The 22,310-nt window shown below is 42.2% G+C and overlaps 1 protein-coding gene across 6 annotated transcripts in view; it reads left to right on the top strand.

The window, feature by feature from the left end:
* Nucleotides 1–22,310, top strand: part of LOC121278767 (microtubule-associated protein 4-like) — a 376,105-nt gene that overhangs the window by 242,424 nt on the left and 111,371 nt on the right. For 4 of the 6 annotated variants that reach the window (XM_041189187.1, XM_041189191.1, XM_041189189.1 and 1 more), the window contains 4 exons: nucleotides 3,334–3,465; nucleotides 14,072–14,179; nucleotides 15,741–15,851; nucleotides 18,264–18,383. In XM_041189187.1, the coding sequence (XP_041045121.1) occupies nucleotides 3,334–3,465; nucleotides 14,072–14,179; nucleotides 15,741–15,851; nucleotides 18,264–18,383 (471 nt within the window). The remainder of the gene's footprint in view (nucleotides 1–3,333; nucleotides 3,466–14,071; nucleotides 14,180–15,740; nucleotides 15,852–18,263; nucleotides 18,384–22,310) is intronic. The other 2 variants (XM_041189188.1, XM_041189192.1) reach the window with 2 other exon arrangements.

Here is a 22,310-nt window from a genome sequence, read left to right as displayed (position 1 = left end):
CAGTGTCACCATTTTGAAATGTGAGGGGCAAAATAAACCTGTAATTGAACTTAACTCATGTGACATGTTTTATTGAATTAATTAATTCTATAAACATATCTTCAGCCACAATCGAACATTTTAAAAACAGTCAAATTCATTGTCTTCGATATCTAACACAAAGAGTTCATCAAATTCATTCTGAGTCACTTTGACTATGGCATCATCGTAAGGATCCCACTCTGGATCTGATTTGGAGCTTTTGTTTCAGAATCATCGCTGCACAATAAATAATCTTTCTCCCCATCTATTGAATTGGATATTCTGCATATTTTGAACGATCTGATGACATTTTGTGCATCCCACAATTTGATGATGAAACCACACAAAACAGAATACGTGTTTCCATTCTGATAATGTAGACATTCTGACTATTCTCGAGGACCCATTCTGATACATGCTTCTCAAGGTCAGTTCAGTGGCTGGTCTTTGTTCTCATGGTGCATTTGGTCTTGGGCATCTCTTTCAGGGTGGTTTCCTCTTCCTTCCATTCTCACACCAGTTTTTCACCAACACAGAATTCCCTTGCTGCAACACTGTTATTTCACATATTAACAATGTTACAACTTTTAGTTGGCAACCAACTTCATACTTAATTCTTTTTGCTGGAGGACCCATTTCTGTTCATGGTTTGTGGGTGTGTCTTAAACTTCCATAAATCATCTTGGCAACGGGCATCGCCTACTTGATTTCATGCCCCGACTTATAAGGTGTGTAAAAATGCATCAAAAGAATGGAGTTATCTTATACATTGGCTTGACTTATACGTCACGAACTACAGTGCTATAAATTGTGAAAGCCATTATTTAAGCAGATGAGGCAACTATTTGCACAGCAACAACTATTTGCATTGATATAATTATTGCGCCCTTCTGACACACACGGAGGAAGCAGTGCAGCTCATTGTAATCTGTTCCTCTGACGCAGCAAATGCATTTAGCCTTACCAATAGCCTAAAGAAAACAGAAGTGCTTTAACAACATTACCTCTGGAGGAAATTACAATTCACCGCAGATCAGCATTGAAAGCAGCAACCTCAATGTAGTAGTATAATTTACCTATCCAACTAGCATTATTTCAAATGACACCATTGTTGATAAGAACATAGACAATCGACTGTCCAAGGCCAATAACTCCTTCAGTCGTCTTTCAAAGTGTGTCTGGCGAAACCATTCACTATGCATCTTTACCAAAATTCTAGTATACAAAGTGGTTGTCATCACCGCCCCTTTGTATGGGTCAGAATCATGGTTTTGTACAGAAAGCAAATGCAACTACTGGAGCACTTTCATCAACATGTCTTTGATCTATCATGAACAGAAACTGAACTGGACCAGCCACATAAATACTGTGGCTACAAAAGCATGTCTGAGGCTAGGAATCTTACGGTGAGTAACTCACCTTCTGACTCCCCAAAGCCTGCCCACCATCTCCAAGGCACAAGTCAGGAGTATGATGGAATACTTTCCACTTGGATGAGTGCAGCTCAAACAACACTCAAGACTCTTGACACCACCCAGGACAAAGCAGCCCACTTGATTGGCACCCCATCCACCACTTCCAACATCCACTCCCCCCACTAAGAACATGCAGTGGCAGCAGTGTGTGCCATCTACAAGATGCATTGAAGCAACTCACAAGGCCCCTTCAACTGCACCTTCCAAACCCGTGACCTCTACCACCTAGAAGGACAAGGGCAGAACATGCATGGGAACACCACCACCTATAATTTCCCTTCCAAGAACTCACTCCCTAACAGCACTGTGGGTGTACCTACAACACATGGACTGCAGTGGTTAAAGAAGTGTTCACCACCACCTTCTCAAGGGCAATTGGGCAATAAATGCTGGCCTGGCCAGCGATGCCCACATCTCATGAATGAGCATTAAAAATAGCATTGCTATACGAGTTGCTCAGGGCAGTGCCCTAGTGTCCTAGGCCCAACTATTCTCAGGTTGAGGTCAGATGTGGGGATGTTTACTGATGGATGTGCAATGTTTGGTACCATTCACGATTACTCAGATAGTGAAGCAGCCCATATCCATATGCAGCAAGACCTGGACAACAGGCTTGGGCTGAAAGACAAGGGCAGCAGAAGCATGAGAACGTCACCAGCAAATTCTCCACATACCATCCTGACTTTTTTGTGGGCATCACTGACTAGGCCAGTATTTATTGCCCATCCCTAATTGCCCTTGTTTAGAGGGCAGTTAAGAGTCAGCCACATTGCTGTGGGTCTGGAGTCACATGTAGGCCAGACCAGGTAAGGAAAGCAGATTTCCTCCTAAAGGACATTAGTGAACCAGCTGGGCTTTTACAACAATCGACAATAGTTTCCAAATTTTCATTAAATTCAAATTCCACCACCTGCAGTGGTGGGATTTGAACTCAGGTCCCCCGAGGGCTAGATGTTGGCAGATTTGCAAGTGAGGGGGACAGTGCCTGAACAGAAGGAACTGTTTACAATATCAACTAGCATAGGGACCAGGAAGGAAAGTTAGATAACCAGCAGTTTAGTGGAAAAAGGGTCGCGAGGGCATGAAATGAGTCCCATGGACAAGATGAACTCTGAGATGGATAGGAGAGTAACTAGAGAAAGATGCAAGTTCAAGGCTAGCCTTGATGCAACATGACTTGGTGGGCAAGTGTAAGGGAGGGTTGCAGCAGCTGAATGGATGGTCTCAAGTTTAGTGACTAAGATTGTATCTAATCATATAATTAATTGGGCATATAGCACTTTAGGATGCCCTAAGATCATGAAAAGTGCTTTAAAATTCTCTCTCCCTCTGTCTTTTGTTCTCTCTCCTTCCCCATCATGGCTGAGCTGTAGATCTCAGTGGAATGTAGGGTCAAGCTTGTCACCATACCATGACATTTTCCACCCTTTTTTAAATAGACGAAACCATGACATCATGCTAGAGAGTTTGTTTAAAAATAAATTCCATTTATACAATCTCAAATATCCAAAAAGGCTTCACCATTCTGTGGTTATAAACTGAATACAGCAAGATACCACCAACAGAGTGAGATGATTGACCATGTTAATCTGATTTTTATCTTCAGTGGTCGAGGGAGAAATGTGTGGCAGGACCTCAGAAGTTCATGTTAATGCCAGAGGCATATCCATCCAGAACAGGCGGATGGGTAACATTTCATCTAAGGACAGCACTCCCTCAGTGCTGTACTGAAGTGATGATCTAGATTGTGGTCAAATCACAAACATCTGCCTCTGAGCAGAGAGAGTTATCACTGAGCAATGTTGAAGCTTGTAACAATTCTTGCTGTTTCCTGCAGGCACTTTAGAAGGACCTGATGCCGAAGAGCTTTTGAACTTTGAATCTATGCTATCTCCTGTCCATGAAATGAAGGGTGCAACGACATCTTGTCCAACACTGCAGCATCTAAACTCTTCAGCCAAAGTTGCAGGTATGATATGAGTGAAAACTATCTTACACTGCCTTGGTTTTAAGTTTTAGTTTCCAGCACCAAACCCCAAATTGTTCTCCAATTATAAAATCAGCATTATTTGTTAGGTTCTAACCAGATGGTTTCAGGGATAGTATCCTGTACTGCTGAAAATTGCACAATAAAACTTTACAGTATTGGAGCAAGTCATTAAAGCTTGCAGTGAAGCAGATATAAGACCATAGAAGCAAATCAAGTCTTTGTTTTTCTATCCTTTGTCTCCAGAATGATATCAATGGTTTGGTTGAGTGGGTGGCAAAGTAGCAGATGGAATTCAATTCAGAGAAGTGTGAGGTAATGCATTTGGGGAGGGCAAACAAAGCGAGGGAATACACAATAAACGGGAGGCTATTGAAAGCAGTAGAGGAAGTGAGAGACCTTGGAGTGCATGTCCACAGACCCCTGAAGGTGGCAGGACAGGTGGATAAGGTGGTGAAGAAAGCATATGGAATGCTTTCTTTTATTGGACGAGGTAATGAAAATATGAATACAAGAGCAGGGATGTAATACTAGAACTGTATAAAATGCTGGTTAGGCCACAGCTGGAACTTTGTGTACATTTCTGGTCATCACATTACAGGAAGGACATAATTGCTCTGGAGAGAATGCAGAGGAGATTTACAAGAATGTTGCCAGGGCTCAGAAATTGCAACTATGAAGAAAGATTGGACAGGCTGAGGTTTCCTTAGAACAGAGGAGGCTGAGGGGTGACTTAATTGAGGTGTACAAGATTAAGAGGGGCCTAGATAGAATAGACAGAGAAAAGTGGAGAGGTCAATTACCGGGGACACAGATTTAAGATGATTGGTAGGAGGGTTAGAGGGGACATAAGGCTGGTGTGTGTCTGGAATTCACTTCCTGGTTTGATGGTGGAAGTAGAAACCCTCAGCTCTTTTAAAAGGTGCCTGGATCAGTATCTGAAGTGTTGTAACCCACAAGGCTATAGACCAGGTGCCGGAAGATGGGAGTAGAATGGGCGGCTAGTTAAAAAAAAAATTTTTAGGTTGCTCAGACAAGAAGGCTGAATGGCCTTTTTCTGTGCCATAACTTTTCTATAGTTCTATCTAGAGGCACGGAATAGAAAAGCAAAGAAGTAATGTTGAATTTTAATTGGGCCACAGTATTGAGTTTTGGATACCCCATTATAAAGAGAGAATTTGCATTTACACAGCACCTTTCACAACATCACAAAGCACTTTCCAGTCAATTAAGCATCTTTTGAAGTGTAGTCTGTGTCCTCATGTATGAAATATGGCAGCCAATTTGCATGCAGCCAGGCCCTACGAAGAGCAACGTGAAACGGTCAATAGCCTGTTTTAGTGATGTTGGCTGAGATCTTTATACAGACAGTATCTCATTTAACACATCATTCCTAATGTCCTAGTGCATGAATTGCAAAAGGTTAATATGCAGGTACAGCAAGTAATTAGGAAAGCAAATAGAATGTTATCATACCGCGAGGGGAATTGAATTTAAAAGTAAGGGGGTTATGCTTCAGTTGTACAGGGCATAGGTGAGACCACATCTGGGGTACTGTGTACCGTATTGGTCTCCTTTAAGGAAGGATGTAAGTGTTGGAAGCAGTTCAAAGAAGTTTTACTAGACTAATACCCGGAATGGGTGGGTTGCCTTATGAGGAAAGGTTGGACAAGCAAGGCTTGTATCCGCTGGAGTTTAGATGAGTAAGAGATGGCTTGATTGAAACATAAGATTCTGAGGGGCCTCGAAAGTGTGGATGTGGAAAGGATGTTTCCCCTTGAGGGAGAATCTAGAACTAAGGGTCACTATTTAAAAATAAAGGGTCACCCATTTAGATCAGAGATTAGGAGAAATTTTTTCTTTTAGAACGCTCTTCCTTAAAAGGCAATGGAAGCAGAGTCTTTAAATATTTTTAAGGCAGAGGTAGGTAGATTCTTGATAAGCAAAGGGTTAAAGGTTAGGCGGGAATGTGGGGTTGAGGTTGCAATCAAATAAACCATGATCTTGTTGAATGGCGGAGCTGGGCTCAAGGGGCTAAGTGACCTACTCCTGCTCAAAGTTCATATGTTAAAAGTTGGCTCCTTTGACAGTGCAGCACTCCCTCAGTACTGCGCTGGAGTGTCAACTGAGATTATATGCTCAAGTCTCTGGAGTGGTTGTGAATGATAAACCTACTGACTTGAATGTGAGTGCGCCAGCACTAATTGACAGGTCTGTCAGCCAGGAGGGATATGAAAGTGTACAGTGACTGGGATGTTACCAGGCATGAGGGGTTACGTTTATAAAGAGACAGTGTTGAAAAACTACAGCTGTAGAGGATAAGGCTGACCTTCATATTGATCTTCAACATTTTAAAACCTTATGATAAAGTTGTGATATAGATTGTTTCCATTGATTAGTAAGAGAACATAATTTTAAACTAAACACAAAGAATTAAAGGGGAAGCTAGAAAAAATACTTCAGATAGACATTTAATTATCAACAAATAGCTGTTGAAACAGACTATAATTTTTTTAAGAAGGAACTTGATTATTGCTTGAAAAAGGAATGTAAAATATTAAAGGATGTGGTGATTGAGATAAGTGGGATTAGTCTAGATTATATCATGAAAATATAATAATTTTCATAATATTGTGACTTAGTGTAAAGGTAGGTTAATAGTGGGGTTTGGATTAGTTTCTCTGTGTGGATGTGGGTGTGTAAGGGCGGGCTTTAATTGAATTGGAGACAGCCAGTCTGGAGCTTTTGAGTTATCAAAAAGGAAGCTGGGTTTGAAATGATAAATACATAAACATGGCTGAAGGTTTAGAATGTGAGGTGTAAGGAACATTTGCATTTTTAGATAAATTAGGTTAGTTTGAATTTCAAAGAGAAGCTAAAGCCAAATAGTGTGTTAATTTTTCCCAAAGGTTACTAATAAAATTAGTACGATGAAAAGATTTATGGCCAGGATTTTTAGGGCAGGGCCCCCTCGCTGACGCAGGATGACATCGGGAGTTCCGCCCGACGTCACACCACGTCATTCCAATTTTCAGGTCGGCGGGTGCGTAGTTGAATCAGCTGTGCGCCCACCGACCTGTCAACGGCCTATTGAGGCCATTTAAAAAGTAATTGATGTGATTAATGGACCTACCCGTCCAAACTTAAGGTTGGCGGGCAGGCTGGGAGCCCTGGCGGGTTTCATAAAAAGCCTGAAACCTCATCCACGGGCAGAATGAGGTTTCATGAGGGTTTTAATAAATATAATAAAGGTTAGAGTTAAAGTGATGGACACGTCCCAACTCATGTGATAGTGTCACATGAGGGGACACGTCAGGGAAATTTTATTTTTGTATCTTTACCATTTTTAAATGTGGAGCTAATCTCCCTGAGGCAGTACTTAGCCCCAGGGAGATGAGTGCGCTCTTTCACGTGCCTGCATGAAAAGAGCGCACTCTCAGCTGAGGGAATCTCACCCCCACCCCGCCCGTACAGGGAGCACTCAGCGCTTCTGGCGGATGTCATGCTATGCGGACCTTAATTGGCCCGCCCATGTAAAATGGTGGCGCTCCCCCAATTGGGGGCGCCAATTGGAGGCACGCCTGCCCCTCCCTACTCCTGCACTCCCCCCTTACGGGGGGATATTCTTCCCTATATTGTGAGAAAAGTAAAGTTGCAAAGACATATGGGAACAATGGAATTTACATTAAAAAGGGAGAAACATGTATAAAGAAGATGAGGCTATGTACAGAGGAGAAGGCATTCTAACACATGTGCGAAAAGTCTCCAGCCTCTGTGCATCAAGTTGCTGTCCACAGGAACCGAAGCTAAGAAAATTCAAAACAAAAACAAAAATACCTGGAAAAACTCAGCAGGTCTGGCAGCATTTGTGGAGAGGAGCACAGTTAACGTTTTGAGTCCGCATGACTCTTCAACAGAACTAAGGAAAAATAGAAAAGGGGTGAAATATAAGCTGGTTTAAGCGGGGGGTGGGATAAGAAGAGCTGGATAGAGGGCCAGTGATAGGTGGAGATAACCAAAAGGTGTCACAGATAAAAGGACAAAGAGGTGTTGAAGGTGGTGATATTATCAAAAGGAATGTGCTAATTAAGGGTGGAAAGCAGGACAAGCAAGGTACAGATAGCCCTTGTGGGGGTGGGCTGGGGTGAAGGAATCGAAAAAGGCTAAAAGGTAGAGATAAAACAATGGATGGAAATACATTTTAGAATGGGTGAGAGGAGCAGAGAAATTGGGACGACTAATGTCACTCCAACATTTCTCAATGAAAAGATCAAGAGAAGGTAAGAATCCAGAGGGAGGGGTCCAGGTGGAGGGAGAATACTGGAGGTGGCTAAAAGGATCCGTTGAACGGGGAGAGGGACACCTGCCCAAAGAAGTGAGCACGGAGACGAAGGCGGCGGAAGAAGAGTTCAGCATCATGCCAAGCCCAAAATTCATTGAGATGAGGGCGTAAGGGTATGAAACTAAGTCCTTTGCTGAGCACTGAACGTTCAGCGTCGGAAAGGGGAAGGTCAGGGGGTATGGTGAATACACGGCCGGGGCTGGGATTGGAAGACGGGATGGGGACAGAGGGACAGGCAGAGGTGGAGGGTCCTGGATGGGTGTTGGTGTCGATGAGTTGTTGGAGCTTGCGTTCCTTTGCACCTGAAAGAAAGAGAAAAAGTTTCTTGTTGAGGTGTCAGATAAATGAAGAATAAAATGAAACTGGGGGCACGCGCAGCTTTGAAAAATGTTGCGGCGGTGCTGCTGGAGGGAGAGGTCAAGTGTGTTCATATGGCGGCACATGGCACTGAGTGTGGATCTCAGAATGTGACGAGAACAGCAGTCCGAGGAGTGTTGTATGTCCCGGATATCCCTGTAATCCTGGGTGGGTTCGAAACATGAGGGATGGAACTTCAGTTGAAATCCACATGGGGTAAGTCGGAGACGGAGACAGTCACTGAGGAAGGAAATATGCCTGTGAAAGCAGGTTTTAGTGAACACCTTGTCAAACACCAGGAGAGAATTGGAAAGCAATGAAGGTGAACAAGGCAAAAGAGCAATACAAAAATCCTGACGGAGAGAAGAGCAAAACTTCTTCAAGGTAGGCATTCCTTGAAGAGAAGTGGCAGTCAATTAAACACTAAGATAAAAGCAAAAAACTGCGGATGCTGGAAATCCAAAGCAAAAACAAAAATACTGGAAAAACTCAGCAGGTCTGGCAGCATCTGTGGAGAGGAGCACAGTTAACGTTTCGAGTCTGCATGACTCTTCAACAGAACTAAGGAAAAATAGAAAAGTGGTGAAATATAAGCTGGTTTAAGTGAGGGGTGGGACAAGAAGAGCTGGATAGAGGGCCAGTGATAGATGGTGATAACCAAAAGGTGTCACAGACAAAAGGACAAAGAGGTGTTGAAGGTGGTGATATTATCAAAAGGAATGTGCTAATTAAGGGTGGAAAGCAGGATGAGCAAGGTACAGATAGCCCTTGTGGGGGTGGGGTGGGGTGAAGGAATCGAAAAAGGCTAAAAGGTAGAGATAAAACAATAGATGGAAATACATTTTAGAATGGGTGAGAGGAGCAGAGAAATTGAGACGGCTAATGTCACTCCGACAGTTCTCAATGAAAAGATCAAGAGAAGGTAAGAATTCAGAGGGAGCGGTCCAGGTGGAGGGAGAATATTGGAGGTGGGTAAAAGGATCCGTTGAACAGGGAGAGGACTCCTGCCCTTTGAATATCACTATCCAGGGTATTATGTGCTTTGTCTGGGTCTGTTGAAATCTATTTTGTTTTACTGTTGCCTTAACAGAGGTGTAACTAGGAACTAGATTAATTAGAGAAATTAGGAGTTATCATAGTAGTAATTTGTAGACCTTTTTATGTGCTTAACGTCTTTTTTCTATTTTCTTCTATTAATATGTTTAATTTAGTTTTGCAATAGAGCTCTAAGTGTCAGTGGACTTATTACTACTGAATTGAGGGCACGCATCTTGAAATAAAATACAAATCACGTAACAGTTGTGGCAGCTGATTCAAGTTTCCCTCTAAGATTTGAGCAGCTCAGCATTTACCATCCACTGTATCATTACAGTTGGATATTTACGTTCTGGGGAGCGCATAGGAGAGTGGGATTAGACTGGATATTAGAGTGTGGGGAATGAGAAAAATAGGATAAGACCCAATAGCTAATGATGGATAGCTTTAGCATGGACTTGATGTGCCAAATGCTTGTTTCTATGCTGTCTCTTTTCCTAGGGTTCTATGAGCTGCTTTATTTATTTAGGGATGTGGGCTTCACTGGCTAGGCCAGCATTTATTGCCCATCCCTAATTGTCCTTGAGAAGGTGGTGGTGAGTTACCTGCTTGAGCCTCTGCATCCATGTGTTGTAGTTAAACCCACAGTGCTGTCAGAGAGGGAGTTCCAGGATTTTGACCCAGAGACAATGAAGGAAGGGTGATACATTTCCAAGTCAGGATGGTGAGTGGTGGGAGGGGAACTTCCAGCAGGTGGTGGTGTTCCCATGTGTCTGCTGCCCTCGTCCTTCTAGATGGTAGTGGTCGAGTGTTTGGAAGCTGCTGCCTAAGGAGTCTTGCTGAGTTTCTGCAGTGCATCTTGTAGATGATACACACTGCTGCTATTGTGTGTTGGTGGTAGAGAGAGTGAATGTTCGTGGATGGGGTGCCAATAGAGTAGGCTCCTTTGTTCTGGATGGTGTTGTTGGAGCTGCTCTCATTGAGGCAAGTGGAGAGTATTCCATCACACTCCTGACTTGTGCCTTGTAGATGGCTTTGGAGAGTCAGGAAATGAGTTAGTCGCTACAGGATTCCTAGCCTCTGATCTGCTTATGTGGCCACAGTATTTATACGGCTAGTCCAGTTCAGTTTCTGGTCGATGGTAACCCCCAGGTTGTTGATAATGGGGGATTCAGCAATGGTAATGCCATTGAATGTCGAGGGGTGATGGTTAGATTCTCTCTTGTTGGAGATGGTCATTATCTGGCACTTGTGTGGTGCGAATGTTATTTGCCACTTGTCATCCCAAGCCTAGATGTTGTCCAGGTCTTGCTACATTATAAGTAACACTCCTCTTGTGCCAATCATAATGAGGAAAACAACTTGAATTGTTTTTCAAGCGTTGAGTTGAAAATATGAGTAGATCATTGTTGAAAATGACTGTGTGACACCAACTGTAGATGCTTTTTGAGTACAGGAGAAGATATGTAAAAGTGATGTACCAGCGGAATATTCGTGATTTTTTGTAAGAGGTCCATTATGTTTCCAAACATTGCATTGAGGACTTGAAGAATTTCGACTTGAGGCCTTTGGTGTACATCGATAAAATAAAGCTTGTACTTCTTGATGGCTGTCTGGGTCAGTTACTCATTCAATGTGCAACTGATCTAAACGGACCAGGGAGGACTTGCCTTCGGTTCCCCTTCTGTGCTGGTCTCAGCTGGGGTGACTGTAGAGATCCTGAAACTACCTTCATTGTCCTGGGGTTAGGGAGATAAGTGTTAATGCTCCTGATCATCTATTCGTAATTTTTCCCCCTACTGAAGGGGTATGAGGATAATAAATAATAATAAACCTTACACAGTGGGGGAAACAACCTTTGGAAATTGTTGATCAGCTTTATTTGTGAACAGTAGGGATTTTTGTGAGCTGCCACGTAGAGTTCCAGGACTCTACTTGTGTTCTAAACAACCACATGCAGGAAGTGAATGCAGCCGGAGCAGTTTGACCTCCAGGTTTTGGGGCTTAAACAGCAGCTGGGGTCACTGCAGTTTATCCGTAAGGCTGAGTGTTTTGTGGATAGCTCCATTTCTGGAGGTGTCCCCTTCCAGCTTAAGTGTTACAGACAGAGAAGGCATGGGTGATTGCCAGGTAGCTGAGAAGGATTAGGAAGCTAGTGCAGGCGCCTCCTGAGTGCATCTCATTCTCTAAGCAGTATTCAATTTTTTTTATTGGTGAGCATGATGGTTCCTCTGAGGGATGTAGCCAGGGCCAGTGGGGGATTCAGTGTACTGAGGTCAGGGAGTGGGAAGGAATATTGAGAAATCAATAGTGATAGGGAATTCTGTGGTTAGTGGAACAGAAAGGTGTTTCTGGGGTCACAGATGTAAATCCAGAATGGTATGTTGGCTCCCTAGTGCCAGGATCAAAAATATGTCACTAAGCAGCTGCAGAGCACTCTGAGGGAGGAAGGTGAATAGCCAGAGGTTGTGATCCAATAACGTGGGTAGAAAGAGGGATGAGATCCTGCAGCCTTATTTTAGGGAGCTAGGAATGGGTCTAGCAAGCTGGTCATCAAAGGTAATAATAACCTCTGGATTATCCTGGAGCTAAGTCCTAGTGAGTATAGAAAAAGGAGGATAGGGCTGATGAATTTGTGGCTGGAGAGATGCTACCGGAGGTAGGGCTTTAGATTCCTAGATATTGGGACCAGCTTTGGGAAGGTTTGACCTGCACAGACTAGACAGGTTGCACCTCAGCAGGGCTGAAACCAATATACTTGCAGGGCAGTTTGTTAATGCTGTTGAACTAGCTTGACAGAGGGATGGGAACCAGGATGCAACATTAGAAAGGGGAAACAAGGTACGTAAAGGATTGGGAGAGATAGATAGTACAAGAGTAAGATAGTAGTTAGGTCAAAGGAAGGAGGAAATACAGTAAGGTCTAAGTCAGATTGATCATGCATGTGCAGAAATGCCGTGTGTAATAATTAAGATTGGTGAGCTGCAGGCACAATTAGTCACATGGTAATATATAAGGCATGGCTCAAATATCCCTCGATACAAGTTGTTCAGGAAAGAGAAGGAGGGATGGCAGCATTGATTAAGGAGAATATTGCAGTGTTTCAACAGAGGATGTCCTGAAGTGGCCATGGCCATTATCTATTTGGTTATTGTTAAGAAACAATAGGAGTACCATCACACTGCTCATTGTATTCTCTAGGCCCCCAACTAATGTGAAAGATATAGGAGCAAATTTGCATGGAACTTAGAGAGTTACAAGTATTATAGAGTAGTGATGGGGGACTTGATCCAAACTGGGATAACAATAGTGTCCAATAAGAAAGGGAGAAGAGTTTCTGAAGTGTGTTCAGAAACATGTTTTTTTGAACAGTATGCTTCTCATCCAACGAGGAGGAAGGCATTGCTGGATATGGTTCTGAGGAGTAAGGTGGGCCAAATGGATCAAGAGTCAGTGGGGGAACATTTAGGGAACAGTGATCATAGTAAATTTTTAGGTTAACTATGAAAAAAGACAAGCAATCTGGAGTAACAATACTTAGCACTTGCGATGCCATGGCATACAAGGCTATGGGCCTAGTGCTGGAAATTGGGATTAGAATAGTTAAGTACTTGTTTGACTTGTGCGGACTTGATGGGCCGAAGGGCCTTTTTCTGTGCTGTAGACCTCTATGACTCAATGACTATAATTGGAGTGGGGCCAATTTCAGTGGGGTGAGAATGGATCTGTTCTACGTATGCAAAAGAAAAATATTGAGGTTACTGGAAACCTAAAATAAAAACAAAAACTGCGGGATGTACTCAGCAGGTCAGGCAGCATCTGTGCAGAGAAAAAAATGTGTTCTGATGAAAGTTCATCTTGACTTGAAACATTAACTCTGTTTTTCTGCACAGATGCTGCCTGACCTGTTGAGTATTCCAGCAATTTTTGTTTCTATTTTCATCCTATGTAAATTCAAATGAAAGATTGGCAGGCAAAGCTGTAACAGAAGGTACATTTCCACAAGGGGGAATGTTAGAACAATTGAAGCCTGAGCCCCCTGGATGATAAAAGAGATAGAGAGTAAGATGAAGCAGAATAATAGGATGTATGACAGATGTCCGGTGATAGTACAAGTGAGAACCAGGCTGACTATAGAAGGTTCAGAGAGGCAATGAAAATGAGAGAGGCAAAGAGTATGAGAAGAGATTGGCAACTAACAAAGGGAAATCAAAAAGTCATCCATAGGCATATAAATAGTAAAAAGGTAGTAAGAAATGGGGTGGGGCAAATTAGGGTGCAAAACAATTACCAATCAGGAGTGGGAACTCCAGCTAATTTGTTATTTTCCTCTCCCTGCAGAGATGTTGAATCAAGTTGTAATGGTCCTTATTTATTGTGGTAGTAGTGGCTAAGGGAGAATAAATATTTGAATGAGCGGCTAGCTATTAGTATTTGGGCCTGGCTGGATCGACTGTAGAGTCTTTTCCAATTCATGTCCTTGTTCTTCTGTTGCTCCCAGCTGAAGCCAGCAGAATGAGTGTAGATTGGATATTGAATTTTCTGATCTATATTGTTCAGTACCACACATGCAGTAAAGAAGAAAAAATAACTTAAAATTGTCAAGTGCCTTCATAACTTCAGGACATCAAATCACCGTTACAACCAATGAAATACTTTTGAAATGTATTCACTGTTTAATGTAGAAAAAACTAACCCTCCCACCCCACACGGACCTTCCTCTAAGAACTTAATTTAAGGTGAAGGTCCATTGCACAGTGAAATCCTCATATCTGTTGTACCTTTTTGTATGATAATCATATTGAGTTGTCCAGATTTTAATTAGGCAAAATTCCCCTCTTTGACAACCTACAGAAGAGCTGTCATTTAAAGAAAAGGGAAGCTCTGAATTGGCCCCACTTCCTTCTGAAGAAATGGCTCCACCACAAGAACAAATGCTTGATTCCACATGTCAAGCCACAGGTATAAAGCGGCAAAAATTAGAGTGATCTTTGTGTATCTGACTTGCTAAAACACAATTTGATGCATATCCAGGTAAGCTGGGTACCATCAGAGTGCCTTGTTTTTTTTTCAGTTCTTGAAAAACTCCGTTTCTTCATTACCCAACATAGTTGAACAAACAGCTACCATTTCTTAACTTTGAAGGTTTTCCCTTGTTGCTTCTTCCTTCATTATTATTTTTAGACTCACCATCTTGCCTTGCCTCAAACGGAGCTCCCACATCTCCTTCATTTTTGAAGCTGTCTACAAAAAATTCTATCCTCTCTTTCATGTCAGAAGTTTGTTTTCTCATTGAGAACTTTTAGTACTCTTTAAACCCAATTCTGTCATAACTTTAATGTTGCTGCCATATCTTGGAGTTCCTTCTAGCAACTGTCTTGCACATCTGGATAACACACAGGGGAAATCCTTGTCTATAAGGTGATCCCTTTCACTTCTAGCCTCCAAACCATCCCTGGCTCCTATTGCAACCTTGCTTGTTCTGCCTGTTTTGTACATATTCTATTGTCAGTGCTCCTTTCCGTGGCTTTCCTCTTCTTTTCAGGCTCCTAAAAACCAAGCTTGGCATCATCACTACTCTGTGATTTACCTCAACTTCCCTTTCATATTTGGCGTATGAATTATAGGCTTAAGCTGCTAAGCTGGCTTTCTTAGAAATAATTCCACATCCCCAAAGGGCTTATACTTAAAATAAGTTACTTCAAAATTAACTTTAAAAAAAAACCATTCAGCCATTTGCGTTGCCCTTGACAGCAGCTTAAAGTGCTGGGTCCTCAATGAAAGACCAAAGTTGGAGCTCAGGCTCCAAAAACTTAAGGCACCTTAATCGTTGTGAAATCAGGAAAAAGGCATTGAACGCATTTCTATTATCTGTCTTCTATTATCTAACCTATTCCACAACTCTGTTACCCTTTTGGGTGAAAGTACTCTTTCTGTTTGCTTCTAATGTCTCTTGAGCCCTAAACCCTAGTGAACTGTTCTGAAATTGTTGCTGTCTTATGCGGGGTACCTTACAAATTGGATGGTGAGATTATTAGATAGATTGGAGAGCTATTCTCCTATTTTTCACTCTGTCTTCTTAAAGATGGTGCCTCTGGCTGGGGTATGAATCCAGAACCACAAGCATCCCACCAGCACTTTACCCAAGTGGTCATTCTTCATAAATGAGCCTAGATTGAGAATGTCACGTTATCTGATCATGCTTGATATTGTAGGAAGCCCAATCTTTCTTTGATCTCTACATATGTATGTGCACACGTTTTCCAGCATGGTTGTTGGATGGTGGTTGCAAGCAAGGATATTGACTTATACAAAAAAATCCCCTTTGAAGCTTGAGGATGCAGAGGGCAGTTGTAATGCCCAACTGCTGCCAGATTACATCCATATAACACACAGCAAGAATTGAACTTGGCATACCTAATCTGCACTGCTTAGTACCTCTCAATGACATTCAAAAGACAGCTCTTATATGGTTGTGTTTTACTTTCCTTTTGACTTACAAACCTTTATTGTACTTGTGCAGATTCCATGGCTGCAGTCACAGCACCCTTAGCATTTGAAGAAGACCTGTGGGTTAATCAGGAGGAAGTAACAATTAGCAGCACCACACTTTCGCCGGCAGAACAAGAATCGAGTAGGTAGAATGAAATTGCATCAACTGTGCACATATTGCTGACATCTTTTCTGAATCAGTACTTGTTTTGAGGTGAAGACCTCTGGAGGCTTTGAATGGTTCAAATTTCCAAATAATTGAAGACTAAATTTTGTGAATTCCATGGTGATGTAGGTAGAGTTTCAATGATTTGTGGAACTGACATGTAAAGATCATGAAAATCACTGATCTTTGTGTTCCTGATTTCGGCTGCGGTAACAGCAAAGGTGCTGCAGTTGGATTTGGCATTTGTCTGCTAAGGAAAGATGGGATTAGATCTCCTTGGGCTCATCAAGTGGCAAAAGGATGTTTGTGGACATTGGGTTAGGATGAAATTGAATGTTGCTGTGATTTTTCTTCACTTTCTAATAGCCTGTATACACTTTTTTAAACAATCGAATTGCTGTTAATGTTAAGCAAACACCAATTGAATTGGTTGACGAATTGGGCAGTTAATTTTATATTATCAATACAAGAGTGAGGAGAGAGGTTGGGAGAAATTTATTTATGTAAAGGATAGTTGAACCACCAAATGCTTTGCCACAAATGGCAGAGGTTTTCTACCACTGTCTACCGCAAGCCTATCTTCATTGATTGATACACGCGTTGGGATTCTTACAGTTCTGCGCAGTATAAGATTGGCCTTATTGGCAACCTTGTAAATAGGGCTCAAGCCATTTGTTCATCATGCAAGGTTGATGCTGAAATAGGGCACATTGAAAGCATCCTGCGGGATAATGGCTACTCTAATCAGACCATTTTGTGTTGTATAGTGTGTAAACTCACGAGGGAACCTAAGGCCATCACTTTCAGCCCTGAAATGTGCCTAGTCTACCTCAGATTACCTTAGAAGGGCAAGGTACCTCAAAAATTTGAGCAACAGGTGAAGCTTGCTGTTTCATGCTGCTACTATGCAGTAGCAACACAAGTGGCATTCGCCACCAGTAAGATGTTGTCGTAAAGCCAAAGAGACGTTCTGCCTATCTCACAAATGAGTAATGTAGAATATGAATTTCAATGCCAGTGTGATGCTAGGTATGTAGGCCGTACATCCCAAAGATTGGCAGTTTGTATCAAACAGCATGTCCCAGCCACTGTTCGCAATGGGCAAGGTACAGACCATACCCAACCAGCCTGTGCTTGCAAAATTCAAAGCACAGTGTCCAACATTTGATGTAATTCCGCGATTGGACAGCATTTGCTAAGTAATTCTTGGTGTGTTAAAATTTACGCTGACAAGCAATTTAAGATTGCCAGTCAGTCTCGCAATGTGGCATATTTGCATTTACTGGATACTACATATATTAATGTACAGGGCCCTGTTCTTTGCAGACAGAAAGAACAAGTAGATACATTGCACCTGTTTCAGCTAAACAAAATAAGCGATAACCATTTGCTGGTGCACTCTTCAGGACAATGCCTTGACCAATCAAGAGTCAAGCTGCATGGTTTAAATTTCAAACAATGCTTGGCAGCTAACTGTCACCGTCAACTGGTGCATTCTCCATGGCAATGCCCCTACTAATCAGAGTCCACTTGCCAACCAATCAGCACTATCTTCTCATACAGCATAAAGTTGTTGCTTTCCCTGGCATTGATATTCTTGCAATTGTCCTGATGAGTGTAAGATGAAAAACTTCAACAAAATGTCTTGTTTTCCACAATATGCAAGGTCATTGTATATTTTTATGGGTATAGAGCATAAATATTTGAAGTAGCAGTGGATACTGAGCTAAAAGAGGCGAACAGAATAGTGGAGTAAAAGCAAAATACTGTAGATACTAGAAATCTGAAATAAAAACAGAAAGTGCTGGAAATACTCAGCAGGCCTGGCAGTATCTGTGGAGAGATAAACCATTAATGTTTAGAATATGTCTATTCTTCATTACTGAAGAGCACAAATGTGGTGGGTTATATGCCATGGAAAGTGGAAGTTGGGGAAGGAAAACTGAAAGGGAAGGTCTGGGATAGGCCAGAGGACAGGAGAGATTAAATGACAAATAGGTCATGGAACAAAAGGCAAAGGCAGTGGTAATGGTTGTAGGAAAGAGGCAAAGCATTTGCCCAAGTGAGTGTAAATACTAGAATAATGAACAGCTGTGTCCAAAAGTAAAACATGGAAAACAAAATTCAAACTGGCACATGGCAAAAAAAGAGAATCAAAATGAGGGACAGGGTTCATTGCCTGAAATTGAACAGAGTATTGGATTAGTTTTGAATTGCTCCAACAGGAAGTTGGCATAAACACAATGGGCTGAATGGCCTCCAGTGCTCTAAACTTCTATTTTTTCAATGCAAAGTTGGTAACAACATCACTAATTGACTTTTCTTTTTATATGTAAACAGAAAGGGTTTGAAAAGATTTGTTTTTTTTAAATCTACCAACCTGTTCAGTTACAGAACCTGCAGGAAACCTAATGGCTGAAGTAAAGCTATGGGAAAAAGAGGCGGCGGGGCCTGATTTACCATTGATCCCAGCACAGGAGCACATAGAGTCTGCACAGGACGTAACAGGTGAGCAGTGAAATTTAATATGCTGCATTACTTAGAGCTCACCAGTAGCTTTGTGGGCAAGTGCACTGGTCTGTTTGATGCTGAGTCATACGTATCAGAAGGACCTTGGTTCAATCCCATGTTTGTGCTGAGTTAACTATTCCTTGTCAGAACAGCAGTTACAGTTGCAGCTGTATTAGGAAAGGAATTGTCAATCAAAGTTCCTGCTCTGATGATTATTCAGTGGTTTCTGCTAAAATGTTGGCAAGTGATCAGGACTTGGCTGCAATATTCCCACAGTTGATTTTGCCTTAAAAACTAGCTGCCTGGGCTCACGCATGAAGCATGGTCACTAGGGTAACAACTCAGTGCAACCAATATCCTGAGAGCTGTACCCTAGCAAGGAGTGCTTGCCTTCTGGAGAAGAGCGGGACACATTTGAAGGAAATAAGAGAACCCAAGATTCTGGCTGAGATAATATCACAATAGTTCCATGGTTTATGTAGAAACGCTGTGCAGGGAGTAAAGAATGTGGAGTTGCAACAGGCCTGGGTTGAAACAGCGTGTTCAACACTGCGTATATTCTATTTTTTTTCTAACATAGCTAGAAAACATGCTGTTACTGAAAGGTAAGGTAGTTTAGCGCTTTTTAAAATTAATTCATGGGAAATGGGTGTCACTGGCAAGGCAAACAATTATTGCGCTCCTTGAAAGTGTTGCTTGCTAGGCCTTTCAGAGCACAATTAAAAGCCAACTACATTGCAGGTTGGGTCTACAATCACATGTAGGCCAAAATGGATAAAATGGCAGATTTTCTTTCATAAAGGGCATTAGTGAACCAGATAGGTTTTTACAACAATATACTCGTTCCATGATCACCTTTACTATTGCTAGCTTTCCATTGCAGATTTATGTACTTAGTTGAATTTACATTCCTTGACTACCATGGTGGAATTTGAATTTCTTTCTCCAGATCATTATTCCAGGCCTCTGGGCTACTGGTCCAGTAACATGACCACCGTACTCATACACTTGGCTGTTATGATACTGAACCAGGAATCCAGCAGTCATGGGGAGAATTTTCCCCCCTTCGGGGGAGGTCGGGCAGGAGCAGGCGCAGGCGTGGGTGCCGCCATTTTATGTGGTTGGGCCAATTAAGGCCCATCCAGTGTGACGTGTGTTCGGAAGTGCTGAGCACTCCCTGTGCGGGCAGGGGGCGTTGCCTGAGTCGGGGCCTGCGCTCTTTCACGTTAGTTTAGTTTAAGTTCCAAAAAATTTAATAAAGGAAAAAAAATTGTTTGAGACGTGTCCCCTCATGTGAAACTGTCATATGAGCTGGGACATGTCTATTAATTTTATTTAAAATTTTTACAAGACTTTAAAAACCTTCATGAAACCTCATCCTACCCGTGGATGAGGTTTCATGATAAATGCGAAGGCCACCTAGGCTCTTCGCCTGCCCACCAACCTTAAGGTTGGATGGGCAGCTTAGTTAATTAGTTTAATTAGTTTTTAAATGGCCTTAATAGGCCTTTGACAGTTCGGCAGGCACGCAGCCGACTCTGCTGCGTGCCCGCCGAACTGAAAATCTGAATGACGCATGGTGATGTCAGGATGCACACCTGATGTCATCGCATGCCATTTTACGCGTCAGCAAGTGGGGCCCACCCTCCCGCTCACCAAGCCGAAGACTCTGCCTATGAGTCCAAATCCCACCATGGCAGTTGTGGGATTACAGTCAATTTTAAATCTAGTTGTTTGTAACTTGACGTCAGAAAATTGATGATAAAAAACTGCCAGATTATTGTGACAATCACTTCTTCGATAGTGTCCTGAAAGGCAGGAAACCTGCAGGAAACCAGTCTGACCTGCATGTGACTTTTGGCACACAAGGTGGTTGGCTCTCTGGGCCCTCCCCAGCACCATCTTAGGGCAATAAATGTGACCTTACCAGCATCACTCATACCATGAGAACAAAATAAATGTAGAAGCTCCGTGTCTCAATAAAATAATTCTAATATCACACTTATGGACTAATTGCGATATATAAGCTTTGGTATAGAAGGTCGGGGGGCTGCTGACGGTCTGCCTGGTACTTCCTGAACACTTAAGTTTCCTTTCGTTACACAAAATAGCATACACTGAGTTCTGTTATAAGGCAGTAAACAGTGCTTCTGAGGATAGAGGTGATATTTATAAACCTGCTGGAATTTTGATCTTGTAAATTTTAATGTCCATTCAGCCTCCTTTATTGTCCTCTCTTTTACTTCCCTCGTCACTCTCTGATAACGCAATGTGATGCTCTGTACAATAATTGATTTCATGTTGCAAGCCTTGTATGTTGCAACTTTAGAATCCTTGCTGAGGGCAAGTGCAGCATGAGGCACACTGTCACTTTTAAATGAATGATGATTTATGATCACTGCTCATGTATGCAGAGGAAAGCAGCTCTGCATTCTGATGGGATCCGATCAAGGGGAGAGAAACCATTTCTACTAAACCCTGGGCTTGCTGGGCCCAATGTTCCTGTATATGGCAACAATAAAAAATTTTGTTTGCACTACATAAGAGAGTGGTTAGGGAGAGGTTTCTCATTTTTGTTTGAAACTGGGATGGGGAAGCAGTGTTTAGAGAAAAGGGTGGCAAGGATTTCACTATCGGGAAAACAGACTAGTTGAAGTCATCTGACATTTTGAATACACTTTAACAAGAAATACAGATGCAAAAGCAAACTGTTGTTAGAAGGGTTGTAGTTTTCCATTGTGGAACGCCTACTTGGCTTCCAACAAGCCTTGTCATTGAGCTAAACAATGGGGTGACTTTAATGTAAACTCACTTCTTGTCAAAGCATTCATTGTTCCTGTTTCTGTTTAGTTCAGTCTGAGTTAAATTAGGCTTCTTTTAAAAGCAACCTTTAAACAAATCTGTAGCAGAACTGGTTGACCTGACTTCATCTTTAATGCTGCCTTGTAGTCAACAAATAGCGAGGGTCATGGCACGTAGGATATATAGAGTGAGTTTAGTTGGCAAATGCACCTTAAGGTCCAGTAGTAAGCCATACACACTGGGATGATCCCCTATGCAACGAGATTGTTAACTTCAGCATGGACTATGGTAGGGCCAATAAGGCCTTACCTTTTTGGAGGGAGAAAGAAATCGGGCTCATCCACCTCATTGCTATACAGTGACTGACCCTTGCTAGTAAGTGCAGATGTAGGATGTCTGGTGAGTACATATGAATCCTGGCTGTGATGACTTCTGCAGTCACAAAGCCTATCAAATACTGGTGACTAGACAGACTAATTATGGCAATGTGGGCAAAGTACTAAAAAAGGCTGCCTGCGTGTGGAATGATCCTCAGTAGGACTCAACCTCTCAAGGGAATAATAAGAAGATTAGTGGAAGAGGCCATATGCTTGTGATGCAGTAAGTTGCCAAGAAATGATGGTTGGTGATGCAGTAAGTTGCCAAGAAATGATGCTTGAAGGTTGAAATCTGCAAGCTACTAGCCTGGTCATGCAGTCAGAACATGAACTGAGCATTACTGAACCACAGGAAGGGAGGGAAAGCAGTGGTCATTTGTGGTGTGCCACTTTGCAGCCAGAGGCAAGAGCACATCTGACAAGTGTCACTGGTAAAGAGTGGCAATCGCTCATTTTGGTTTTAAGATGAGTACTATTTAGATGAGTATTACTTTATTTTAATACGATAAGCACACAGCTAGTCTGTGTAATTTACAATATGTTTCTTCTAATTATTATTTAATTATTGGAACTCCCTTCCTAACAGCACTTTGGGTGTTCCTACAACACATGGACTGCAGCGGTTCAAGAAGGTGGCTCACAACCACCTTCTCAAGGGCAATTTGGGATGGGCAATAAATGTTGGTTTAGCCAGTGATGCCTGCATTGCATAAATGAATAAACAAAAAAAAATACTTTCATAGTG

The sequence above is a fragment of the Carcharodon carcharias genome, chromosome 6 (genome assembly GCF_017639515.1).
Source record: "Carcharodon carcharias isolate sCarCar2 chromosome 6, sCarCar2.pri, whole genome shotgun sequence".
Taxonomy (NCBI): domain Eukaryota; kingdom Metazoa; phylum Chordata; class Chondrichthyes; order Lamniformes; family Lamnidae; genus Carcharodon; species Carcharodon carcharias.
The sequence above is the reverse complement of the archived record's forward strand: the minus strand, read 5'-3'. Positions and strand labels throughout refer to the sequence as shown.